Below are 27,745 nucleotides of genomic sequence, written 5' to 3'. Positions count from 1 at the left end.
AAATACAAAGCGAATCGCCTTCACGACGTTGTTGAACCAATAAATATAAATAAATATCTGAGGGAAAATAAGACGTAATAAGAATATATTCTGGGAGTGTAGGGGTTGGGCGGTGTGCAGGTAAAACAAATGAATATTTTAAGCAACCCAATTAGACGTATGTATAATGCTGCCAGGTAATTATCCCATTTAAATTAAGCCGTATAATTGGACGGCGTCTATTCACACTCGTAAAACTCACTTTTACAACCTTTGAAATGAACGTAAAAAATAAATATAATATATATAATAATCCTACGGGATGCGCTACCGTTTGCATTATAACTTATATACTCACGCGTTATATGCGTTATGACACGGGAAATTTAAATTAAACATCGCATGTCGTGTTACGGGAATAACTTTCGTTATACGTAGTTGTACGATATTCAATGTTCATAATTTGCGAACATTTTGAAAATGGAATCGTCCTTGATATCGAATTTCGTCGGCTTTACATTTTATTCAGGGAGTAATTCAACCGCGCGTACACACTCGTGCGGGGTGTGTACCTTAAACCACGTGGATTAAGAAAGGCTCGAATTCAACGGAACTTGGAGAACGCGTTCAACGCGCTGCATGGCCATTTATTATCCATTCTCTTTTTACCTTTGGAATCCCACTTATTAGTTATTCCCAATTAAGAACTTTAGAATTTAATATACATCCTATAACGTATACTTTGATGAGTTTTTAACTCTCCTTATCCCTTTACAACGAAAAACTAAAAGCTCGATTATTAATTATTATTACACCGTAAACTCGTACGATTATTATACATTACCGCTCGAACCACGTGTACGTATAATTATTTATTACAGTCCTCACATGGTCTACGAGTAAACCACGTGAAGATGAATTTAATTTCCTACGAAAGGGTTCGAAATACAAAAAAGGAAGACTGTCGTCGTTTTTTTTGAGTAGAGCTTTCGCGATGCCCGCGCAAAAAGCACTGCACGTACCCACATAATTTATAAAAATGGGATACGTACGTATTTCCGATTTCCGATGATCGCAGGACGATAAATATCACATGCTCATGCGGGACGTTACGGAGACGAGGAGGAGGAGGAGGAGGGTACGTTATACCGAAAGAATATTAAGGGGGCGTTTTAATTCCAGATAGAAAAATTAGAAATGCTAATACTCGCAGATTAGTTTTTGCTATGTATATATAACAGTCCGCTGTATGGGTCTTTGCTCTATACGCGTTGCTCCCATGCAGTTGGAGTACGCGCTGCTGTTTGGAATCGTGCTCCTTCTAAATTAGTTCCTCGCTGCATGAAAGTTTAAAATAAAAGGACTATCCGGACGGACAAAACCTTCTACCTGAAACAAAAGCTCAACACTAAGCAAAAACCAAAGCGCATCGGTGCGAGTTAGCTACCGTTTCCAGCGGTAATACGGGGCAGTAGCCGCGCAGAGCAGGAGCAGCCCATCCTCTTTCGGAACCTGGTCGGCGGTCGCGTCCCGCGCCTTTCTATAGGTATAACACAAAGCCTTAGAAATCCTTGGGGTTTGGGGCTCCCCATCCTTCGTCCTTTTGCTATAATGTTATTCCTTTTATTTCATTTCTTCTATATCCCGTGCAACCTTCCCCACCCACCCCCCACTCCCTGTCCACCGGCGAGATTCTTTTCAATCTTCGCGCTGTCAAACTTTAAATTTGCCGATCAAAATTTCTTTACTTCGTCATTCAAAATCCATTCTCATTCACCACCTTCTCTACTCTCTGTATCGAAATTATTCAGAGAATAATTCGTCGAGGGTGCTACGTTATCGGAAGAATCGAGTCGGATGACAGTCGCAGCCACACGACGGTGACTGGGCATACAGGGACCCGGGTATAAATATACCACGCGTTGAATAAGGTAAAGATCGGTTTAAAGGACGTCTTGGCTCCGGGAGCTGCTTCGGTAGATTTCAAAGGGTTTCCAAGAAAACATCCAAGCCTCGACTTCGACTCGCTCCTCCGCGGTGGCTGTAGAATCCTCGGATTCTAAGGATTAATTTTTAACAAAATGCACACATAGGTACCACGACACACGGTACGATACGCGTGGGTATTTTCGGGCTTAGGTACATTGTCCTATGTGGATAATTGGTGGGAATTTAATTTGGGAAAACCACAATTTCCGTGATGCTTGTATATCTGTATAGTTTACGCAGTTACCGAAGCGATCTTACAATTTGATCCATCCAGACGACATCGGCAGCGAAGTTCTCCTGCGACGCCGTTCACGATATTATAACCAATTACGTAACGTGCCCCGGGTTTGCAGGGGTATTATGTAGCGGCGTATAGCAATTACCAATTACACCAACGATTAATCTAATTAGTCTACTTCAATTTTGTACATCATCTATATTTTTCCCACAAGCTTTAATTTGTAAGATATATACACGGGCCTATATACACGATATCTTTCAAATTCTAGTTAACCCGCTAATTGCAGTTTAGAGTAATTGTAAAATTTATCGCTGTCGCGCTATCGTGTATATTATATGGATACTGTATATATATATAAAACATATACTCCTCTCAGTTGACTCTTACTGGATATTATTTCTATTGGCCTGGGACAATTGTTCATAGGAAATTATAAATGAGTTAATTTCAATTGACTCGATAAAATTGATGTGGTACGAAATCGCGCGCAATTTGTATATATATGGGTGCGTACATTGGACTAAATTACTGTTCCATCTTTGTTGTACAAAACAATACAACGCCCATAATCTTATCACACGGGAATTCACGAGTTATCGATGTATCAGAGCTTCCCTTAATACAAACCCGGTTATCGCGTAATATACTTTTTGAATTATTATACTTTGTGCGACTATACCAAGGCTATACAAAAACGCATGCGGTAATGTCATTATAATTGAGTCGAACCGTCTGTCATTTGTGCGGAGATTATACGCAAGAGAAAGAGAAAAAATTCAAACGAAAAGCGAATAAAAATTCAAGCTGATTATCACGAGCGAATATGAATGATAATCGCGCGTGATGCAGCGTACGTCGATTGTTTAAATATGCCGTATGCCGAGGAAGTATGACAGAATTTTTCATTTGATTAATTCATATTTACTTAATTGTTATGAATTTTCCTATTTTTGCATGATTCAAGTGTACACGTGTGCAAAGGTATATATGGGGTATGTATACCTACTTCTCTCAAGCGTCGAGCTGCAAGATGGCCGCGCCCTGTAAATAAGCGACTGTCATCTGAGTGGGCAAAAAGTAGATATACGCTGCACCAGGAGCAGACTGGTCTCGGGTGCAGCATCAGGTCTAAAGATTAATTACAAAAAATTTTGATGCGAATTGGAAACATCATTCCGGGAATGAATTTTTTAAGATCAATTCGTCGACGCGAACGTCTCCGACTGCATCGAACGCCTGTGTATATGCGCCATGCGGTTCTCCACGTTTCTATATACCTACCACGGACCGACGCCAAATCTTCCTGCATATGGACCTGCGGCATATACATACATATATGTATAGTGTAACAGACGCGACATCGGGACGCGCATCAAACTCCAACTTTCATGGATATTAATTAATGCTAATTACTTTTTGCCCCCTCGCGCCCGTATCTCGCGTTCAAAAATCCCAAACCTTCGTTATAGATTTATATGTAGGTACATATATATGTATTGCACATTCGATATTACAACAGCATAAACATATCGTCACTTACCTCCCGATCACATAACTTATCATATAATATAATCTTCAACGGCGTTCGGTACGGATCAGTTGATAGCAAATCAATTAAATTTACGTCTAATTACACAGCTAGTAAACCTGTTTTTTAAACCGAACGACCTTCCGCTGTCAGTCAATCGTCATTTTGCGGGAATTCTCGCGTACATGTAATGACAGAGTCCTTCGAACCCGAAGACTCCTTTAAAAGGGGTCTATGTCTCTCTCAAGTTTACATTGCTATGTATGTATACGGGTGTACATGTATCTGCACAGGTCTGTGCAAATAGTCAAGGGATAGATTCTTAGATTTCGAGCAACCGCCTAGACCCGGAGACTTTATAAGAGAAGTTAAGGCAGTCTTAGGCCGGCTTTAAGCTTCGATCGTGAGAGGGAGTTGTGGTCCGGCAAAAAGCGTCTCAAGTTTTGCTGGGGAAGAAAACAGAAACTGCTAAGCAAAAAACCGGAACACGAGGGAGGCGTCATAGAAGCGGGACGCCCGGCGTCGGTTTCGACCTCGGCGAGATTTCCGGGGTCCCTCGAAAGCGCGGAAGGCGTTCGCCGATCGGTTTGAAAATTTCCAAGAATCCGTTTTTCGGATCGTTCGATCCACCGAGGAAAAATTCAACCGGATTCGATCGACCGTGATCAGAGGAGGATGAATCGTTTCGGCAAATGTTGGACAATACTTTTGACTCGCGGCAGACAATAGGGGAAACTGGCAAGTCAAACGCAAAACTGAGATGACAAATGAAAGGAGTTGCAAGTTCCTATGTATACTATTTCATTTGTATTCTAGATGTGTGTATGTATAATAAACGGAAGTGCGATATTGTTGTATAAAGTACCCCGCGATATTAACTACAAATACCATATTCTCGCTAGATTTGGTTAAACTCTTGCTTCGGGTATTTGTTTTATTCAACTTTTCTTCTTTGCCATACGTACAACCTGATTTTTATCTAATTGAGATATCGAGCGCGTCGCGGTTTATAATAATCGAGCATACGTGATCCGACGTATCGACTAATGAAAGGAATTGAATTTTTTTCGGTGTTATAGTGCAGGGCCATACACGTGTGGGTGTATTCGGTTTAACAAATTTTCAAATTATAGTTATTAATTGTATTTACCGAGGGTTTCGTGAAACGCGGATTGGTGGCTTCTCGCAACGTTCAGTCAAAGTTAAGCTTTGCCATGCGGGTCCCTCCGACAAATTAGGGAAAAACTTAACGGGTGTCACATTTGTTAGGATTAGGTTAAGGTGAAACGAGTAAAAAGAGGCTACCACCGCAGCTGAGGGTAAAAATCTGGCGCTCAAAGCCCAATTCTTTCTCTCTTCCCATCTCTCTTTCGACCCCTGCATCACTGGAATAAAGATATCTATACATATATTGTATCTTCTTCGATTTCATTTTTCTCGATCTAACGTATGACGTAGTGCGTACGTAACTATTACCAAATCTTTCGTGTTTGGCATAATATTAGGAGTGCTCGTGGCCGCGTATTAATTAATTTCAGGACCGCATAACGAACGCCGACTTCTGTATAGATATACGGTATCGTTGGTATACACGGGCTACAAGGTGGTCCAGAAGATTCGAGTCATCATTGCCTCATTTGCCGCTAAAACAATCTTCGAACGTTGCAAGTTCAATGCGCTTAACTACATTAAACTTGGAACCACGTAATTAAACTTTGTTATTCATCCACGAGCGCGATTACGGATTAATCGTTATCTTAAAAATGTCTAATTCCAGAGCGCGTAACGTATATTTCGAACGGACCTTTGCATTTTGAAAAACTATTGCATTACATGAATTTGCATGAAAAATTAATTATCGTTATCGTACATACATTAATCGCTTTTTCTCATGATTTTTATATTAAATTTTCAGAAACATTATCATAATATTTTATATAGATATATATATATACATACATAAATATATTATGCACCCAAACAGTATGTAACAATTGTGTGGGTGTATATATATATACATATATGTAAATGTATAATATAATATAGTTTTAATTAAATTCTTATAATTTACATACACTACTTATAGGTACGTATATCTGCATTTACGACTACCGATAACACTCCCTTATATTTACACTGTCATAGTTATATAATCGTGTCTATAGTACTGAACAGAAATTACCTATGTGCGGTTATCGTGAAAAATAAAAATTACCAGCTCTGATTATTCGAATAATTACACATGTAATGATTAATCAATTATTTTCACATAATTATCAAATCGCTAAATCTATCGCGAGAAAGATATCAGATTATCATTGCTACCCCTATTTTTTCCTTTCATACACTTCGAATCTCTGTCATATATACGTAAAAAGCATATATCGTGTATAGGTCGCGTTGTATTAGCTTATATGCAGTTCTAAGTGACAATAATGATTAATTTCAATGATTTTTCTCTATAGTATGTACTATGTCGATATTATATTACTATTTTTTTTTTTTTTAATTATTCTGCCGTTACTTCTTTCATCACTTTTGTAATATATGTATACGTTGATTTTAATAATCGCGAATTATTTAGTACATTTCCCAATATATATATATGCGTTTTTATTTATTTACAAGGGTTTGAAGTTAATTTTCCCCTTTTTTTTTCTCTATTCCCCTTTTCTCCACCCCTATTGGTTTTTGTCAATGTATCGAATACACGGATGTTCATATATTTATGTAAAAAAAAAAAAAAAAATATAATCGTTCCAAGGAACAGCAATAACTTTGAAGTATATCTCGAAAATGAAATTATAATGTACAAATAATAATATTAATATTAATGATAAGCAAACGATATACGTATGAAATAAATTGTATTTACATACGTATACGTTTCAATCAGCGTTTCGACAATAATGAAATGAAATTAAGCGAAATGAGAAAAGAAAAAAAAAAAAAAAAAAAAAAAAATCGTTAAAAAAATGAAAAAAGAGATATAATTAATGTACATACATATTATACATTGATTTTCGTTGTTGGTGATGCGTGATTCTGTTCTCTGTATCTCTTCCCGTTGCTTTACATACCTATACAGTTGCGAGATAGCGATTATAAAATAGATAAGATCTAGATCATGTATAAAAATATATATAGTTAACGATAGGGTAATAGTAAAGTAATGTTCAATACGTAGTTGGTAAAAGTTATATAGATAATTGCGATGTGGAATGGTAAAAATTAACATTCTCATAGCAATCGGAATCCAGCTATCCAGATCAACTCGGAACCAACTCCGTCCCTGAAATAGAAAATTATGCAAAGAAATGGAAAAAAAAGCCAAAAAAAAATAAATAAATGAAAAAAAAAAGATTCGCCACTAAGAATTTGTCGATGATCTTTCAATCGTACATGAATCCCCAATAAAATCTAGCCTCTGAAATTTCTCTGCACTTTTTATCCACGGAGTAGGGATACATCGGTGCGTTGAGAAACTGGTGAGATAATAGGAAAAGTAGAGTATATATATATATTCGATAGGACGAGAGAAGGAATTATTGGTGGAGATAGGAAAGACTGCCAACATTGTCCGTATATTAATGTAAAAGTTTTCGACGGTTTTGGGGTTCGGAATAAAAGAATCGTCTAGCTTGTCAGTTCATTAAGTCGTTTCATTCAAGCTGTTTCTGCTCGAATAACTTCTCTTCCTCGAATGTTTTCCAACGATCGCCAGAGGAGGACGTAGTGGTACGTGGGTATTCGTGTGTACCTCACTACAAGACACATAGGACGTCTTGATTTACCTCACATAGCTGTAAATACCTTTCTAATATACGAGATTTATTTAGTTTATTTGTTTAATAATTGTGTAAAAAAATGCAGGTTCTTCAGTCTCCCTACTGAAACTTCGGACCTCGCAAAATAATATAGTTGTCGTTATATTTGATAGAAAAGTGGAAAAAAATTTGCGCTATTTTACCGGGCGTGCATAATTATCTCGATAAAACGCGTGATTGGATATCGATATTCGGAGTCGAGGAAGAAAGAAAAAAGAATGAGAAAGAATGTGAAAAAATTGGGTGATTTATAACGTCATACTTTCACTCGACGAAGTCGTGTAAAAAATATGGAACTGAAGAAACGACGTATAGGTACGACGTATAGCTACAGGTTGCACCCGAGTGATTCGAGGTAAAAACTTTGTTGATTTGAAATTATAGAAAATAAGAATAGTAATTTGATTCGAAGCCCTGGTGAAATAATGTAATCTCGGGTTAGCCTCCCTCGGAATTTCGACGGTGCAATTTTATATGGGTTCGTTTTAAACCGGTTAAAAATACATCAGTAGAGTGGCGAGACTATACCGAGTTAGAAATGACAGTGGTCTCTAAACTAGGTGAGAAAATGTTTAGCATCGTTTCGTGACGGAAAGGTAATTTCGAAAGACGCGGCGGGGCTACCGGAAATCGAGGTAGCTGGTAATTTTTAACTCGTTTGTCCGCGACGACTTCCGTTTTCAATTAGGGGCGGTTAAGTTATGTACAATTCTAATACACTTCGACGCTTCGAAAGTCAAGAATTTTTGAAACCGCTAAAAATCCGATCGTTCCTCTATTTTTCGATATCGCAGTAGGACGAACAAGCGCCGGGTTACGAGGGGTTTAAAATTTGAATAAACAAATTGAAGAGGAGCGTGAAAAAAATGTAGGGGAAATAAAAAGACCACGAGAGAAAGAGAAGCGAACGTCGGTCCGGAGCAGCTTCCGAAGACCGAAGATGCACAGCATATTTTGTATGAGTAAGAAACGAAAAGATATAATTAACGATGTCACGTTAAGAAGAAGGGATGGAGTATCTTGTTCATTGCTTCATTATTCTTTTGTTTCGCTTTGTGTTAGTTGACTATGATAAATAATTGCTAAAGCTTAACATAAGCCAGAGCCGTATACTTAGCTAATAGCAAAAAATTCCTTCTCACCCTTCTACCCTCTCGGCTCCTCTTTTCTCGCCACCCTCCGGGGCCTCCTTGCGGGACGTTCTACAGATATATAGGGGCATCTCCCAGTTTGGCGGAGATCCAGAGCGAAGACCTTATTAAGATGCCCCGGCTTCGAGCCGTCTTATTTTCGATACATTTTTGCACCCGACCAGATTGCGAACAAATCAAACTCGTGCACGCGCGTACAGCAGGAAAACGAAAACAAGACGATCGCGAGACCATCGGCGACTAATCAACTTCGCAAATTCCAATTGACTCTCTTCTTTTTTTTTTTTTTAAACCCGCATTTATTTATTTATTCTTTTTCATCGAAAACTATTCATCCGCGTATTTTTACATTCAACGCGCGTGTATATCGTTGTATAAGCTAAATGAAACCGTCAACTTCGTCACGGTCAACTTTTGCGTTTTGTTACACCGCATGAGAAACCTGACTGCAAAAAAGTTGTAACCATCCGAAAAGGAATAAGAAAAAGATGAACGAGATCACGGGACGATCGCGTATACAAATAATATATCCTTGGGTCCCGGCGTAAACTACCCCAATTCTCGGTGCCTGTAATTTGAACAAAATTGCAAGCTTGTCCCGATTTTTTTTTTCATTTTTTATTTTCCATCCGAATGTCCTCCTTTTTCTTCACCTCGGTCTTCCCTTTTTTTCATGTAGACAGACACATACCTACGTTACATTTTTTACCACGCGAGAAATTCGTAATTTAGTCGGCGCGCTATGCTACATCGACTCAAACGGAAAAAGGAAAAAAGTCACCACTATTTCGACGGTGCGTGTGTGTGTCGTTCGTTCGTATCCGAACTCGAAGCCGTCCTGGAAGGATATATACGTATAATATATAATACGTAAATCCGCGTGCGTGTATAAAGTATATCCTGAAACGCCACATGCGCGGTTAACCTCCTCCTGAATTATACTACAACACTCCGACAGTCTGGTAATGTAATAATAAATATAAGTTAGGTGAATTCCCGTGCAGCAATCTGAACGTTGGCCAACTATTATGTCGTTTCGAGGCCTTTGAGCACTTTCGTATACGGTGCGATGCTTTCTATAAGATCATTTCTCAGGTCTCTTGGGCCCGAGGATCGCTGAATTCGCAAGCTATCGATTTCCGTTGCAACGAGATGCGACGAATCGATCAAGTTGACAAAATTGAAAACTCAAAAATACTTTCAATCCCACGCTAGTGTGGCGTGGACCGATCTTCCGGATCTTCGCTCGGAAATTAGAACGCCCCTCCGTTTCGAGATATATGTACGTATTTGCACAGGAAGTTGCATCGCACGGTGGTCGGTTGAACTTTGACCCGCGTCCCTCACACGTCGAGGCGGAACGAATTTCAGATCTGGGGCATATCGCCAGAATTTACCGCAGCGCGGATCGGAATTGAGAATTTCCCCGACTGCTTCAGATAATATTGTAACAGCTGTTATTTTACTTCTAAAAGTTAAAACTTAAAAAATGAACTTTTTTATGCTCGGGTCGGTCGAGGGGAGATCAAAACTATAGTTGGAAAAAATATCGTAGACGAATATCGGAGGAAAAAGTTGTGAGAATTAATTGAAATAGGCAATGATAATGATAATGAATCGAAGTTATGGACATTTTTCAAAAGTTTTGACTGCAGGTGACGTAACACGACGAGCCTATAATATACACGAGGTATAAGGTGTATATACGTGTTGCCGGGGCCCGGTAAGTTTGAAATGTAGTCGTTTCTAATGAACTCTGTTCGTAAAACCATTAATAATGACGGTGAAGAGAGGTTTAGTTTGGAGCGTTGAAACTTCGGTAAGAGGCGAGGATCCACCTAGCAGGAGCCTATTATACATCGCTAAGTTCCTCCTCTGTCCCTGGACAGGATGAATTTTCTCTTCCTCTTTCGCTCCTTCGCGTTTCACTCTCTCGCTCACCGCATCTCGACCAAAGTCTTCAAGACAAATTCTTCAAGGTTCATTTTTTTTCTCGCACGCGAAGATTCCTCGCGATAAATATACCGGACGCTTCTGCACCGCGCACGGATTATGTTATAGCTACCGCGCTACCGCGTTATACGTACGTCACGTACGATCCCGAGAAAATAAATAGCAAATTCTGCACGAACATCTAATTTCACGGCGTGACGGGGCAGCGCCCGCGAAATTCACGCGACCGCAGCTCGTTGCGAAATTTCACGACGTCCAAAATGAGCAAAATAAATAAACTGAATGAGAAAATTCAAACGAAATTTCCAAAGTGCTCGCGAGATCCCGAACAGATTTCGGTCCACTCGTTTCTGAGGTCCTTATAAACATCTTCCTTTTTTTTTTTTTTCTTCAAATTTCTCGCCATATCCGAAGGTGTCTCCGGATCCTCGCGACAACCCTTCAGTACGCGCGGGAGTCGATCATCGTTTCGGTATAGAGACGTATTTTACCCCCAACGTCCCCGTATGGGGATTCACCCGGGCTGTCACTTCTCGGTGATAATACGAGGTATCAATATACACACGGGTGGACGAAACGGGCCAATATCGCATAAGTGGCTTGATTCGGGGTAATTTGTTATACGTTTTGTTCGGGGTCTGAGTAATTTAAGAGTTCACCCACCCCCCCTCGCCCGAGCGATGGAAAGGGTCGGCGGCGACCGTGGGTTGGATCACTTTAGTTCCTTTCTTCGGCAAATCGCGGCATATTTGTCAGATTCTTGTTTGAGAACAAAACTGGCCCTCTCCCCCACCCCCACCCCCCCCTCCTTCGCTCCTGGAACTAAGTGGATTGGTTTCCCGATGCTGGTAGCGACGGCGATGCCGTCGAGGGGATGAAAAGCGGGCGGAAATCGGGGCGCGGGGAAGTATGCTGCTCCATGGGATAACTTAATGTCGATTCAACATTGAATTTCGCTTAAGACGCGGGGGCTAGATTTTATATGGGCATCCAGATCGAGCGAACATCCTGTGCGTTTTTGGTATCTTGAAACACGTTAAAACGGAATGGGAAAATTAGAGAGTTGGAAGACTCACCCTTGAAGCCTTTTTCGGGGGATGAGTGTTGATGGTTTGTCACCGCTGCTTCTACGTCCGCTTCACTGTCGATCGGAGTGTCCGTCTGCAAAAAACAAAAAAAAAAAAAACAGTGAGAAAATCGAATGAACAAAAACACTGGAACGACAGACGAATAAAAATGGAGCTTTAACGAGTCCATTGAACATTTTCGACGCGTACACTACTTCTTGAATGAACGGTAATCCCAAATCTATAAGGTAATTCGACACGTTTCTAAAGAGCTGCTGTTACAGCTGAGATAAGTGATTCGAGGATGTAATATACCCATACGTGTATGATTTGGTTTTATCACGAGGCGTGTAGATTATGTTACGTAATAAAATTTTTAGTCGTCTCGAATGGTCTGGACCAAAGTCGGAATAGTCTATTGGAAAAGTGTGAGGACGTAGAGGCGATTCCTATTTGTTTTTGTTGAACGTATATAAGTCAGTTTTAGTTACGCGGTTATACGCGACATGTGTGAACAGCTGCCGACGGCTGTTAGAGAGCCTTCTTCCCACGCATCTTCTTCTCCTCTGTGTCTAAGCGGAAAGAGTGACGCGGCTACGCAAAGTGTGTATAACACCGTATAATACGTAAGCCAACTTGTAACGTAACGTAACGTAACGTAACCCAACGTAACGCCGCGCGACGCAACTGTACGACGAGTCGATTCTGTCGTATCAACCGTACCAGCTCGCGTAGGACGAAAATCCTAGAAAAAAAAACTTTGAAAAAGGGTTGATGACACTTCGAGGCACCCTCAAGAATGCGTCTGGCCGTCACCCTTCCCTTAATGATCCCTGACCCGACACGGAACGGAATACGTAAGAGAAAAAAAAAAGAGAGAGAGAGAGAGAGATGAAATGAGGAAAAATAGAAGGACTTGTGTTCCTCGTAAAAAATGGATCAAAAACTGTTGAAAAAAATTTACGGGTGTGAATATTCTGGATCGCAGTTGACAACTTGACAGGGTCGAGTCGTTTCACGCTGTTTCTGACTCTACGCTTTCGCTTACGGAATTATTCCTGAAAAGTAGAGATGAATCTGGTTGCGGATGATTTGAAAAATCGAAATTGAAATCGCCGACGAATTCGAACGCGGTCCGCCAAATGGAAATAGAAACGGGGGATGTAACACGTGGACACAAACGGACTCCGACTGTGTGGCTTTTCGCGGTTTAATATCCAAGATATTAAACCCCGTACACGCGTGTTTTGCCGAGCGATTGAAGAGAATTTAAAAATTTTAATTACGTCAGCCCTTTCATCCGCAACGGGGATCATCTTTTCCGCGTATACGCGGCTATTGCGGAGATATCCGTGTTTATGATGTACATGTGGGAATATGATATACATCTGTAGCGAAATTCCGATGAAAATACATCACATATACGTACGAAACGAAACGTCGACGGATGATGAGGCGAACACAAGCGTGAATAATTTCTGTTTGAAAATAAATCACATCGGAAGATATAGGCGGCGGTCGTTTCTAGTAGCCAGATGTGAACGGTATAAAAGCGACATATGCGCGAGGACACATATCCGAGCGGGCAGGGTATAAGAGACGTGGGCTATAATTAGACCTATGGGAAAAGGGTTCGGAGATCCATGACACAGAAAATTTCGAGCCTCCGTACACTTTGTTAAACTGTACGTCTTTCGTCAGTTTTTACGTACGAACATATATCTATACATATACGTTTCGTGCTTAATTCACGGTGAATAAAAAATAACTGTTACGTTCGATAAAGTACCACTTCGGACATTTAGTGATTCTTCGTGGCGAGAGTTGGTAAAAAAAAAAAAAAATCTTCCAAGCAAAGGATAAGCCGGTCTGAAAAATTCCCTCGAGCAGTACATGTACAAGGGACTACAAAATAGCGAATTGAGGTCCGCATGAAAGTGCACGCGGTAATATACTGGGTTCGTTATGAGCTTCGTTCGGACGTGGGTATGGCTCATAATTGTAGAGTAAGCTCTCAAACCGGGTACCTCCGGGCACCGCGTCTTCCCAGGCTGACACGTATTGTCCGATGAAAATTTTCAAAAATCCTTACACCGTCGGATGTCCAGCGATTTTCACCGATTTCCCTCGTTCGTAGACACGAAATAGTCGATATCCGAATATCTCCGAGCGGAACGAGGACCAAAAATAAACGACCCTTGCCGCGCATTTTTTGTTCGAAGAATTTCACGCGAGTCGGACAAAACATCTCAAGTCGAAGCTGAAAATTATTAGTTCGCAAATGTCTTAATCCTCGACGGAGCAGTCCGCTGCCGTTGGTTCTCCCGCTGCAGCCGTTGGTGCAGCAAACTTCTCTCTCTCTCTCTCTCTCTCTCTCACTTACTCTCTCTTTATCTCCCGTTCTCTCTCTTTCCCGGAGCTGTTACCTTGCCGGTGATTTTTTTTTTTTTCCTCTGCCCTTAGGTTCCTTTTACGTTTTAAGTGCGCTCTGCGTATTACAACAATTTTCTACACGTGCATATTATAAATATGTGTGCGTTTGAATACGAAGTACACACACGGGCGCGCGCGCGCCCGCGAGATGCAAGAATCTTAAGTTATTCCCAACCTGTCTTGGGATATTTATTCGCGGTAGGGTGAAATTCACCCTCTCAAGAGAGGATCTTAATACCCAAAACCGCAGCAGTTAATAAACCAGCATGTTTCTAATTCCGTCATTCGTAGCTCGAGAAAACCTCTCTCTCGTCTCTCATCCGATTTACAGGTAAGAATCGGCAATGCTGACTTCCGTGAATATTGACGTTCGTCAGACTGGGCTTGGAAAAAAAAAATTTTACTGCAAATCGCGCCTCAACCCCGATACTGACAATGAAATAAAATCTAACGCCACATTTCCAAAGTTTGCTTGATTATAATGCGGTCGCGTATAAGCGCCACATTGTCGAGAAGCTTTCAGATGGGAAAGGGGTTAAATTCAAAGTAAATTAATATACTCCCCGCACTGTCTCGGAGTGAAACTTATGGAGCCAATTCAGTGGAGAAATTATTACACTGGGGTTCACTTCAACGGCAGTACAAATAGGTACTCGTGTTTTGCTTTTGGCAAACTATAATACCGGGCGTTTCATAAGATTAGAATACCCCTTCTCTCTCTCTCTCTTTTTCTCTCTCTTATTTTCTCCGGCTCCGAGACTACGAATTACGTACGCGGCCCGACAACCTGCGAGACGCATATAAGACAACCGGCAGCTGCTTAGCATCCTTGATAATACCGGGAGGTAATTATTCAAATTATTTTTAAGAGCAAAAGACTGAGACGGGGCGCAATAAGAGAAAGAGAGAGAAACAAGTGGGCGTGCTTACCGGTTACCATACCGCAGAAATGTTCGAAAAATAACACGAGTTTTTAATTTGATTTGAAAAGCGAAGATGAAAGAAAAAAAAAAAAAAACCATTTCGCACGAAAATCTGCAGGCGCAACGAAATCGATCTATTGAAACGTGTACATTCACGTGTGGGCGGACGCAACGTCGTTGGATCTACCCGTCATCGAGGGGGGGCAGAGGGGGGAGAGGGGGTAAAAAAAAAAGGTAAAGAAATTAAAAAAGCAAAGAGAGACGATAGAGATTTTTTAACGGTCGATGACCGAGTTTGTCCGCGCTACGGTATTACGGGTCCTCGAGAAGGTGATGGCCGTACTTGATGAGTTTTCCGCTTGATCGAGTAAGACACGGGGGGGGGGGGGGCTACCGATGTACGCCATCCGACTCGAGTGAACGGGCGCGCGCGCTGATGCTTGTATTAACGTATAGGTAACATTATCCCGAGGTGCCGATGCACTTCGATCATGCCCAAACTTTTTCACAACGATCATATCCGAGAGCGATATGCTCAATGGATCCGATCCGATGGCGATCGGTGTCGCGCACCGTTGACTTCGACGTACTGCACAGAACGAGCTGTATAATTGCGAAGAAAAACTTATTGTTTGTTAACGACAAGTGGCAAATTTATCATTTTCATATGTACAAAATAGAGACAGAGCGAATCTCGAGACTCGCGCGCAACGATATTCGAACGACGAGGATAATTCTCCGGTGGCGTCGACGATCCGCGATCAATTTTTCTACAAAGGCAAGGTATACCGATCGAGGAAAGTTCACGGACTCCGATGGATTTCGTGTCACGCGGTTAACGTGCACGGTACGAACAGCGTTCCTAAACGGTTTCCTACGCGTTGATAAATCGAAGCGTAAAGTTTGAGTCACTCGATAACTTTTGTAGGTACATCGGTACGGCGCGGCGGTGTGCCCCCATGAACGCGGTCTTTGTGCCTCTGGCGGAAGCATGGTTCGTCTCTGATGCCTTTCGCCCCTCCGTATAGTACGGGAATAAGGGACCGCGGATTACGTGGCGATGCCATAGCGTCGCGGACCCGTTAGACTTTACACCGAGAAACGACACGCCGTGGCCAACGATCCTGCAGGCCTGCCTTCTAAATGCAAGGGGTCTAGGGCGTTGAAATCTTACACCGTCATCGCACGTGATTCTTGCCTGACTCCGGGGCACTTCTCGTCTCCTCGAGCGCGTTCCCTCCGCGTTCTACTCGCGAGAAACCTCGGATTCTTCACAATAACAACTGTACGGGAAATGAGTTGAGACGAAGCATAGCGAGTTTCGGTTCGAGACGAACGTGTCTCGCTCGGAATTATACGCTCGCTGCAGCTGCGGGACTCGCGAAATTAGTCCTTTGGCATTTTCGGATATTCAATTGCGATATTCTGAATATTGTGTTTCCACGATGGCTGTGTGAACATCGAACATTGATATTACGTGAGCAAAGGGTGATACATCTTTGTAATAATAAAATGCAACTGTTTATTCAATTATTTTAAGAGTTGACAAAAAAAATAAAAAAAAAAGCACGAGGATCGGAAGTGCAGATGAGTTTTAAATGGTCGGAGTTATCGACCTGGTAAAAATTGAACGAACTGGTCGTTGAATGGGCGCATAAATTTGCTCATGAGGATATCGATCGATTGGCGTAACAAGTCCTTTTTAATTTTAAATGAATCCTCGAACGGCGTTAATTAAAAATAGAAAAAAAAAAAGAAAATGGAAAACTCATCGTTTGCACGGTGAAAGATCCACCGCGGGAGGATGATAGGAGAGTCACGTAGATCGGGATACCGCCACCGGTGGATATAAACTCAGTTCCCATAAGAATTCCGACCGCATTCTGCATCCATCGGGGAATAACTGGATCGGAGAGCGAGGTATAGAACCGAGAGGTGAAGATCCGTTCTCTAATGTAGTCACTGGCCTCGCGGGGTGTGAGGTGAGGGTCGGTTGTTCCGCGATGCGAGGAGAGCGAGAAGGAGAAAAAGAGAGAGAGAGAGAGAGAGAGAAAGAGATAGCAGAGCAGAGCAGAGGAAAGCGAGCTGCGCGAAGTTGGGGTGGAGAGCTTTCTCCAGGGGACGTCCCGAAAGTGAGTAATGCTCACGACAAACGCAGCCCCCAGCGGGGGCGTTCGCGAAGATCCCTACAGATAGGGTGCTAAGCGACACACTAAGGCTAAGACAGCCGTCGGAGGGTTCCTGACTCTCGAAATCGCCGGTACCCCCTACCCCTCGTCCCCCCCCCGTCTTATGTTCTTCAATTTGCCACGGTCTCTCACACGCTAAAGGGTAGAAATTCAAGGTACTCCGAGACGGATCTACCGTGAGATTCGCTCCGGTATCGCCACAGAAGTGGAGGGAAATAAGTACCAGAAGCGAATGATCCATGACACGGATATCGAGCGATCGAGTCCAAGTGAGCCTTCGACGTACGGGGGTGTTACAATCTTATTTGCACGCGTCGATATTGATACTAGAGCTTTTTTTTTTTCTTATGCCCCTATACCCCCGAATGCATTATTTTCCGATAGCTCGAAGAACTGCAGTTCTTTTAAGAATATTGATTCGAAAAGCGGCGATTAACGGCATGCTAAATAATGGGGCGAGGTGGGACAAGAATCGAAGAACGTTTAGGGGTGTACGATCGCGTTTCCGAGGCGTTGAAGAGGCCATCAATGGGATGTGGATGTGTACGCGACGGTTATAGGTTGTCGTTATTTTTCACCAGTCGATCCAAAATTAGCAGCGACAGCCACTTGTTTTAAGAGGCAACCTGTGGAGACGCCGGTCGTTCCGAATAAGAAGAGGAGGAGGTGGAAGAAGAAGAAGAATAAGAAGAAGAAGAAGAGAAGAAAAAAGAAAAGAGGAAGGAGAAGAAGCCGAAGCCGAAGAAGAAGAGAACCTATTCGTTCGCTTCGTAGCGGCAGCTAATGCTCTCGTGGTGTCGTTTAGATATAAATAAGTGCGCATTCGTCCCCGACGTAAGAAATTTTTCGGGGGACGGTGGTGGGTCGCCACATGTCGTCCTGACTTTTAACGTCATGTGCGATCGAAGAGAGACGACGCCGAGGATCAAGGAGCGGGGGGGGGGGGGGGGGGGGGGGGTGGCGCGGCGAAGAAAAAAAAAAAAAAAAGGAAGGAGATAGAAATTCAGGGGATAGGAGGCGGCGAGCAATAAAGACAGCGCGACAAGCCGTGTAATCTTATGGCGGTTGGGCACTGGCTGGTGAGGTTAGCATCAACAAACAGAAGCTTAGTTGTGCGTCGTAAGAATATATAGACGGAGGACGCCGCATCGCGTTTCTCCAGCGGCGATAGCTAAGTGGCTAGCAGCTGAGTCCCCTTTGCAGTAACCCTTGGAACCTCTGAACCTCCCACGATCAACTTACAACCCCTGGGCAAACTTTGTACGGATGACGTTCCCCCCTACCCCTCCCCCTCCCCCTTCCCTCACCCGCCGATTCTGACCTCACATCGTGCAGGAGTTGACCGCAACGAGATTCAAATCTCACCTAAGCCTAAAGACGCGGAGAAAGAGAGGACGGTCGATCTTAAATATCTTAGGGGAGCGAAACTGTTCTTTAAGGTCTCGTTACTCGTATCGGTGATTCGTGGAAGCGCTGCAGCTTCTCAAATATGATAGAAAAAAAGAAGAATCATCCATGGATCCATCCAAGATTCGTGATCAATCGCGTCTAAAGTATCTCCCAAGTGATAGCTGACACTCGAGCATCGAGTTGCCTGGTCAGCGATAAGGCCCAGAGGCCTCATCGACGTGTTTTACTTTCAGTGGCCCAGTGTTTTGCCTCACTCTTCGCAGCTCGGGGTTCTAAGTTCTAGTCAAGTGGCGCATTGAGCAGATCGGAGGCGCGAGTCGTGCTTTTTTTTTTTTCTCTGTACGAAACTGGAAAAAAAACTGGAGAAGAAAAAAATCGAATGTTATAAAAAAGATGGACGAAAAAAAAAAAAGTCCCCGTGGCAAAACATAAATACCAATTCCTGCCCATAACTTATTCACCGTTTAGGATTTGCAGAAAGCGCTCGTAAATCAAAGCATTTTCAGATTTCCTTTTATCAGAAGTCGCCTAGGGTGCACGGCGTTACTGACCCTTGGTCATAAATATCGCTATTAATATTAACTTAGGAGTTTCGCACCGTCGGTTGTGTTGCTACCTACACTACGATTCACTCGTGAACCGGCGCGCCCCGGTATCATAAGATGTTTGAATCTGAGCGAGAAAAAGTTAGAAGAATCTCGTATGCTACAGACGAAACTCATATACGGCCGCCGCAGCTGGGAATAGAAAACGAGTGGGAAATATTCATCGATATATGAATTTTCCTTTCCTCACATTTCCGAAATGATCCCGATCACCGAAACTGTACAATTTCGAGAAATCGACGACCCCCAGCAATCCGATATATTGTACAAGTGTAATACGATCTTGGCAAATGAAATACAATCGGCGTCGGACATTTATCGAAATTATCGAAATTTTCTGTGCGTGAAATATTAATAGCGCGATCACGCGATCGCCGCTTGCGCCACGATTTTCTAAATGGTTCAAAGATTTCGTAGCCGCAGGCCATCGTGCGTTGAAGCTTTGTTCGATTTCATTCGATTTCGGTGGTTCGCGTACGTACGTCGGGCGTCGATGGGTGATTTTTGTCGGAGTTATTCGTTAAGCGAGTTAAATTTTCAGAACGAGAATGTGATCGAGGGGGGGAGGGGGGCAGCGGAGGAGAGGAGGCAGGATCGAAAAGAGGGAAAGAAGGATGACTGTGCAACAACAAGCGATGCGCAGCGTCTTAATTGATTTATTTCTGATGGAGTCGGGGAACTCTCCGCATGCACGCTATGATCGAGATGAGTAGCCCCAACCTGCAGCCTCCACCTTCACCTTTACCACACGATCATCGTCTGCTCACTGTATAACCGATATAAATTACCTATACGTCGGCGATCTGAGGGAATTTCATTCCGCGCCATTCGTTCACCGCCCAAGTTTCTGGTACGACTTTAAAAAACCGATCGTTCTCCGAAAAATCGAACAAATCTCTGCAACGATACAATAGAATTGTCATTTCGACATAGTTTCGCCCTAAACTTGTGAGCGGTGAAAATTTCTACGAGTTCATGCGGACAGAGAACAGCGATTAATCTTACGAACGAAGGGCACGGTGGCTTTCTCGTTTTCGCCATACACAAATCGGTACAATGCATATCTAAGGCTGTATATATATATATATATACATATTTATGTATAACAGTTGCGCAATGCGATTTTTGCGCAACGATTTCACCAGATCGTCGAAGTTCTTTGTCTCCGAAATATGTTTGACGCATGTGAAAATATGCGTTTCAACGATTAGATTAGGAGCAAGTCCAACGGAGCGTAGCGGACTCCCGAACTCGTAAAGGGAAGATTAGCGAACCGGAGGATTCGTGGGCCGGTCGGAAAGAAAAAAAAAAAAAAAACCTAATTTTTCAATAGTTTGGCCCATTAAAGTCCGCTTAACTCCCCAAATTACAGTAGGCACTGGTCTCGCGACGAAGCGAAGCCCCGCCGACTCGTTCACCGAGTAATTTACTTAGAACTTTGCTTCGCATCTTTGTCACGGTTTGTCAACGAACGTGAAGATAACCGATAATAATTCTCGGAATACAAAACCGAAACCGAATTCGCGATTCCTCTCTTTCCTCGCTTGATTAACGAGGCCTAACGCAAATTATACGGACCGATACGTGGATAGTTTTCGGGCGCACCTATGCGCGTTAGAATGATTTGATTTTAATGCCGAGGTCAACAGCCCACGTAATTGTCTCCATTAGCTGCACGAGAGAGCGTTGTTACCTCTCCGAGATCCGTCGACGCTCTTCTACGCTCTCTATCCGGTCCACGAGAGATTTTACGTTACATTTTTCTCCAGGTGAAAAACTCGAGAAATGTCTCTCTTGGACGCAAATTTATTAATTCAATTGGATCGACGCGGGGGGATTCTTACAGTTAACGTAAGCGTCGTTAAAATCTCGTTCACTCCCCGACCGTGTCGAAATTATTTTTTGATACGACGCTACGATTCCTCTCACATGAGAGTAACGCATACGCGGGCATAGGATCGGACAGGATATAAAAGGCTGTCGGATGTTTCCAATTTTCTGTCGAGCCCGAAAAGGCTAGACGCGCGGCGAGTTTTAAGAGAAACTCGGTGGTAACAGTATGAGATTCTTGATTGTCAGAAGCTGGCGAGGTCTTGGAAGAGGGGTGAGGGTGATCGGGATGAGATGGACGCTGAGACGGTGGTCAAGATGTGGACCGGCGATGGGTCTCGGAGTCTGGAGACCGGAGGAGATGCGCGTCCAAGGTGGACATTCGTCACACAACATCAAAAGGGTAGCCGCACGCCGTGCCCATACTAAAGACTCGACTCGATCAGCCATGAAGTCTCGTAGACCAAAAAAGCATCGGCCAATTTTATACATTTTTGATCAGAAAATGCATCCGAGACTCGTTACCCAACCCACCCGTGTGTACCTATATATACAGCCTGATACGAAATTATACAAAATGCCGGGCAAAAGGAACGCGAAGCCGCATTATGATGGATCAAAATAGTTACCCAGGTCAACGAATTCGCGGTGAATACCGAAAAAATAAGTAACGCAAATTCAAACTGGGTGCGATGGATTATTATTATTTTTTTTTCGTTTCTCTACGCAGGAGTTTTCTACGTCGAAATATGACAGTTTCGGTCGAATCGTTCGTTGAAAATTAATTGCACGGCTCGCGTCTTTGGACGGCGATTATTCTCGGCTGGAGGTAATAATAGAACTTAGCGAAAATACCTATTCTCTACGTTTCACCGTTTCACCGAGTGTCGCGGTGTTCTGTTTCAACGGCATGAAATTGGTAGACAAGAAACATAGAAAAAGATCCGGCGGCAGGCAGCTAGCTATACGTGTATCTCTGGTTGGCGCGTCGTAGCTACGGCTGAAACGAAGTAGACGCAAACAATTCAGCATTCCGACACATTCCTCCGTTCACAGTCGACTGATTTTATGAAACCAGCGAACTGAGCTGTCGGCGGAATCACCGTTATATCCTCGAGCGATACGCGAACACCAAACGGCAAACTCAGCGGCGCGTACGTACGTACGTGAAGTAAACGGATGCCGATCTAGTTCGGTGTAGTTGGTACACGTTTCAAAACGACTGGGAAATCATCATTCAAGTTACCTCGTCGATCCTCCGTCCATTGATGCCTTACTCACCTGCCTCCGATGCAAAAAAAAAAACCGGCCTAAACTTACCACTGTGTCTAACCGGCAACAGGCAACACCCGACCCTACCCATTTTTATACCTTTTGTTAATTTTGCACTTAAAATAACCATAAAACTACGATGATATTCACTCGACGGAAAACTTGCGCAGATCCGTCGTTCGACGAATCCGTAAATTGAACTCGCTACAGAAATTCCAGAAACAATCATACACCGCAATGGCTTATTATTTATGCCATGGATCTACCGCACCTATAGGTGCACGATGCAAAAAAAAAAAGTAAAAGAAAAAAAAAAAAACGTGGATCTAAAATAATCACACAATATCGCCTAGGGCGAGGTGCGATACATCGTGTACACTTGCGGGTCACTCGGTTGCATCTCACGTCACCGCCGAGTGCAACTTACTCGTTACTTTACGCTATAAAATCGAAACTGTTCGCGGGCACCGAAGACGTAAGCAGCAGCAGCACTGTGCGGAATTACCATCGTAATGGGCATATACGGATAATTGTTCCAGCACCTCCGACGAACGTCGGCGTTACGGGGTTCGGGTTACCTTGTGTGCACGCCACTTTGTTCGAAAGAGAGACGAGAGAGGAGAGCGAGGAGATAGTTCGTCGGTGAAAACAAAACCGTTGTATATAGCCACGTGCGCAAGTTCGGGGCATTCGGTGACAGATAGTTGCAATTTAGATTTAAGATCTGTTTCGCAGCCCTTTAACGTTCGTAACAATGGATAAGTTACGATTCTCGTTTAAAGATAAGGCGAGAAGAACACCTTAGCATTCCCGCGGATTACTTAGAACGCCCCGAGATTAGAGACTCGCTAATTAGACGGGGAGTAAGACACTTTTGGTTGGATAGCTACGAACGGCCTTTCAAAATTCACCCGCTTGTTACCGCGAGCTTTGGCTAATTTTATCTCGGGACTTTTATTTTCCACTTACACGTTTTCGGAAATTTCGTCGAAAAACGGGAAGAACATAGAAAAAAAAAAAACAATACGCAACAATCGCACGTCGCAACGATCGACGTGATACACAACTCTCCTTACCTTCAATGTCAAAAGGGCCCCCGGATAAATTCCGTGAGACGCGAGGCTCTGGTCGTGTTCCGTCAATTCGTGTTCACCGAGCATCAGATGTTGATCGTAAGGACCGGCGCCGCAAATCTGCATAATCTGTAAAGATAAAAAGGATAATATTCGATACCGAGACTAGCTAGCTATTGAGAAGCACGTGATCTCGGGTCTCCGTACAGTCCTGTGACCGGCAATGCTCGAAGTCGGCTCACATACATGATCCGCTTACAGAGCGGTTATGCTGTACACCTTTCACGTGAGATCACGCGGACCTCTATGGCTCGTGGTACAGGTTGTTTGGCGGGAACTGGTAGAGAAGAAAGGAGAAAGAAAATGGTGCAGAAAGAGGCTATCGACATGGAAAGTGGTCGACCGACTTGACCCTGACGTGTGTTACGGAGTCGCAGCGACGCGACAAACTCGAACGAGGATCGTTGGATGAATGAAAATGAGAAACGAGAAAAAAAAATAAAATAAAGAGTAGCCGAGACATTCGTCCGTACACGCGTTGATTCGAATCTTTGCGCGACGACGACGACGATGGAATGAATTCGTTGCGAAAATGAGATCGCGTCAAAAATATGTTACGTGCGCGTAAAAGTATCGCGCGTATACCGCACGTCGAAGGATGGAATAGAGCTGCAGCAGGAGCGGGAGCGGGAGCAAGAGTTGATGTGCAGCACAGAGTTCGAAATCTTTACGAGCAACAGTTAAAAAACAATTTTGAATTCTAGTTGCCGGTGAACACGCATCTGAGTAATTGCTTAATTCGTGAACGCTCGTCAGTGTAACCACTTTTAAGTGTGACTTGAGGCTGTGTTGGTGCGGTAAGCATATTCAGTTTCGTTTTACGAGCGAAACATGCCGAGAGCGGTAAGTACCCCGTAGTGATGAGATGTGCATACAGTGCGGGCGCAACTTTAAGCTACTTTCACACCAAAGTCGAATTTCTTCGTTCGGGTGAGAGAGAAAAAAGAACACGGCGTATCACGCCCGAGAAATCGGGAGTGAAACGAAAATTTTTGTCGACCAGAAATGACGATTCGAATATGGTACGGAGGCCGCGAACCTCTCGATCGACCCTGCGCGGTGATCCTGACGCGGAATAGGTACGGGAGGGTCTCGAATAAAGGAACGACGTTATCCTCGCGGTACAACACGAGGAAGGGAAATATAAATAGAGAAGTAAAATAAAATATAGAATTGCGAACGAGAGGTAAGTTTATAGGTGGGTATAGGTATAGACGGAGAGGAAACGGAGAGCCGAAGATGCGAAGTAAAACGAAGTCGAGTGGAGTGAAGTGAAGTGAAGTGGAGTGGAGTGGTTTGGTGGACTCCGCGAGGCCTGTTATTAGCGCAAGGTTTATGCTTCTTTGGTTTTTTGCTTTAGGCCCCGCGAGATGGTCCCGACCTCGTAATATAAATAATACTCTTAATAGTTTAAGCACACTTCGAGGCTCGCGTATATGCTAACCAGCCCCAACTATAATATATTTAACTACTCTTGCCTCAGTGAACCACCGGCCAGGATATAAGAATATAATGGTGCGAAGACTTAGTGAACTCGCCGCAAAGAAGGAGGAGCTTCTCATATCCCTAACAAAACGGAAAAAAAAATCGCGAGGGACAAAAAAAAACAAAAAACTGATCGATCACCGAACATCGTCATCTTTTCCTATCCGCATCGAAACACTTACCCGTATCTTCAATTCCATCAGCGTGACTTCGGATGAGACTTTCAGCTCGTGTGACCCTTTGATTTTTCTTCGCGTCCTTGACGGTCGCACTTGAGATTGGATCTTTGGTCTTTTAGCAGAAATCTGTAAGGAAACAAATAAATTGTTCGAAAATTCACAGCCTGTCGTCCGAACCATGAATACGATTATTCAATCTTACAATTTTACGTCCGCTATGACCTGAGATCTGCACCGGATAACGAGTCGATTGCTCGAAAATTGACAAAAGTAAAAATGAGAGGAAGTGAATGTTGAAAATAAATGCGGAAGTACGGCTTCCGAATTATTCGAAGGGAGGGAGGCGTCGTTCGGCTGAATTTAGCGTACATTCTCGGAAGGCCGATGCATCAGTCTCCGAGTTTCTTCGTCGACGGAAGGACCGGATAGCGCAGACGCTACTTAAAGAGTCGTCCGGTAACACGAAGCAGGTGTTCCAGGTCGAGCTAAGTCGTCGGCCACTCAGAGATGTAATAATAATTATTATTGTGAAAGAGATGGAACCAATTTCGTTATCACCCACCATCAATCTGATGGTTCGCTTTGGTTTCCTTTTCTTGGTTGGGATGATGCGGTTCCTTCTGGTTCCTACATACTTTCGATGCAGCGAGAGTCCCTACCGATCCTCTCCCCGATGCCACCGCATGACTCGACATATCGCCATTAAAATTCATCGCACGCACTCAAATATATTTAAACATCACGGCACGCACGCTGCAGCATTTCATTTTATATACCACATAACGTGAAATAATAGGACCGATATTATTATTTGCAGGTAGAGATTCGTCTTATTGGGTCCGCGAAATCGCGGGAACGAGACTCCGGCGCTGTTTCTCCTTGATTATTCGCTTGATTAAATCGCGACAAAAGGTATCGAAAATCACTTCGAAACCTGTTACTCTCAAACTCGGTGAAATTCGTCAAATTCCTCGACTTCTTTTCGATGCGATCAGTTCGGACGATAAACCGCAGAATGCGATATTGACATGAATGATAACGACGACTGAAACTCACCTCGGAATCATCTTCTGTTTTCCCGTCCTCGCTCTCGTCTACCCATTTCACGTAAATCGACGCCCTTTCGTACTTCAAACTTTCCAAACGCTCCTGCTCCACCCTCGCTAACATACACACTGCGCAGGGATCTGAAAAATCGGAAAACAAACGATGCAATTAATATTAGCCGAATGAAACTATGATCGAATATTTCGGACAAGGGCAACATTAAACAATTTTTTCTGGTAATTCAGTACAATACTTCCAAATTATTATTTTTCGTCTACGTCGGAAGATTTACCGATTTTTTTTCACTCGCATTATCGACGATGATTCGTTTTTATTTTCAGATTCCAAGTTCCTAGATTGGCTCCCCTCTCCGCTATCCGTAGCTCTTACTTTTTTGCCGTAACTCTGGAAGTAACGTGACAAAGAGTCAGATTTTCCGTTGGGTAAACGGCGTCAAATACAGTAATCACCCTAGGAAGGTCGGCCGCTGACCCATTCTCACCCTCCGCGGGATGCCGGACCCTTCCCTACAGTTTCATATCCCAGATTTCATCAACGCCCTGAGTCGAGTTAAGGCTAGCCAACGTCGAGAGCACATCTACCCGATGTGCACACCCACGTCGATGTTAACGTCCAAATCGTCTACCTACTCTCCCTGCCGTCGGCCAAGCTCTTATCCATGTATAATAGATTGCTTATGGTGGTGATTAATACGGTAATTAATAATATAGGGTGACCGGGTAGTAAGAAACGACCATTGTTACCGGCTGGACACGACAAAAACCGCTTCAACTTTGGCTACGCTAGCGCGAGGCTCGAGTGTTACGTCATGTTCAGACAGTTTTCCACGTATTGTGGGGGTGGAAGTCAGCGTCGGACGATCGCGTTTCTAGACCCGCCCGGGGAAATTGCAAATGGACGAAACGTTAAAAGGGGTGAGATCCGGGCGAATATAAGGAAGGCGAGGGGATGGGGGGGGGGCAGCGAGAGAACGCATTCGAATGTGTACCGTCCGTTTCGGGCTCCTTTCCACCCTAATTACTATGCCACACCGATATCGGATAGGACGACGAGATACGAGAATCACGAGGCCGAGAAATACGGCGAATCTAAGCTAATAAGGGGGCCCGGCAACCCCGATCTCAACCGTTTCCCGATCTCCGATTTCCGCCGCGGACCCGCGCGGTCCGCTCTCTCCTCGTCAAACGCGGGGGTGCGAGCGGCGATTATTCGATTCCGACTCGAAACGTCTCCGGACAACGAGGACTCCGTCGTCAACGGGGGGTTGCGCGGCGTAACGCGATCGAACCACCGGCACTCAATTACCACCCTTACACGATTATTGCCAGGTCGTTTCGCATCCATAGAACGATAATTCAAGCGATGGAATGTTCCTTGTAATAACGTGAGATCGAGTCTATAGTGGGTATATGATTGCTCGTTTCAACTCAGGAGTCGCACTCGAGTATAACATCCGTATACACACCGATAGAGTAACGTATAA

General features: G+C 43.5%; 1 protein-coding gene across 2 annotated transcripts in view; it reads right to left on the bottom strand.

Annotated features, from left to right (window-relative positions):
* Positions 1–6,216: 6,216 nt before the first annotated feature.
* LOC105689182 (ubiquitin carboxyl-terminal hydrolase 48-like) overlaps positions 6,217–27,745 on the bottom strand; it is a 50,529-nt gene continuing 29,000 nt past the window's right edge. For both annotated transcript variants that reach the window (XM_012406022.3, XM_048655281.1), the window contains 5 exons: positions 26,251–26,381; positions 25,198–25,320; positions 23,474–23,599; positions 11,745–11,829; positions 6,217–7,029 (listed from right to left, as the gene is read on the bottom strand). In XM_012406022.3, the coding sequence (XP_012261445.2) occupies positions 7,007–7,029; positions 11,745–11,829; positions 23,474–23,599; positions 25,198–25,320; positions 26,251–26,381 (488 nt within the window). In that variant the 3' untranslated portion in view covers positions 6,217–7,006. The remainder of the gene's footprint in view (positions 7,030–11,744; positions 11,830–23,473; positions 23,600–25,197; positions 25,321–26,250; positions 26,382–27,745) is intronic.

The sequence above is a fragment of the Athalia rosae genome, chromosome 5 (genome assembly GCF_917208135.1).
Source record: "Athalia rosae chromosome 5, iyAthRosa1.1, whole genome shotgun sequence".
Taxonomy (NCBI): Eukaryota; Metazoa; Arthropoda; class Insecta; order Hymenoptera; family Athaliidae; genus Athalia; species Athalia rosae.
The sequence above is the reverse complement of the archived record's forward strand: the minus strand, read 5'-3'. Positions and strand labels throughout refer to the sequence as shown.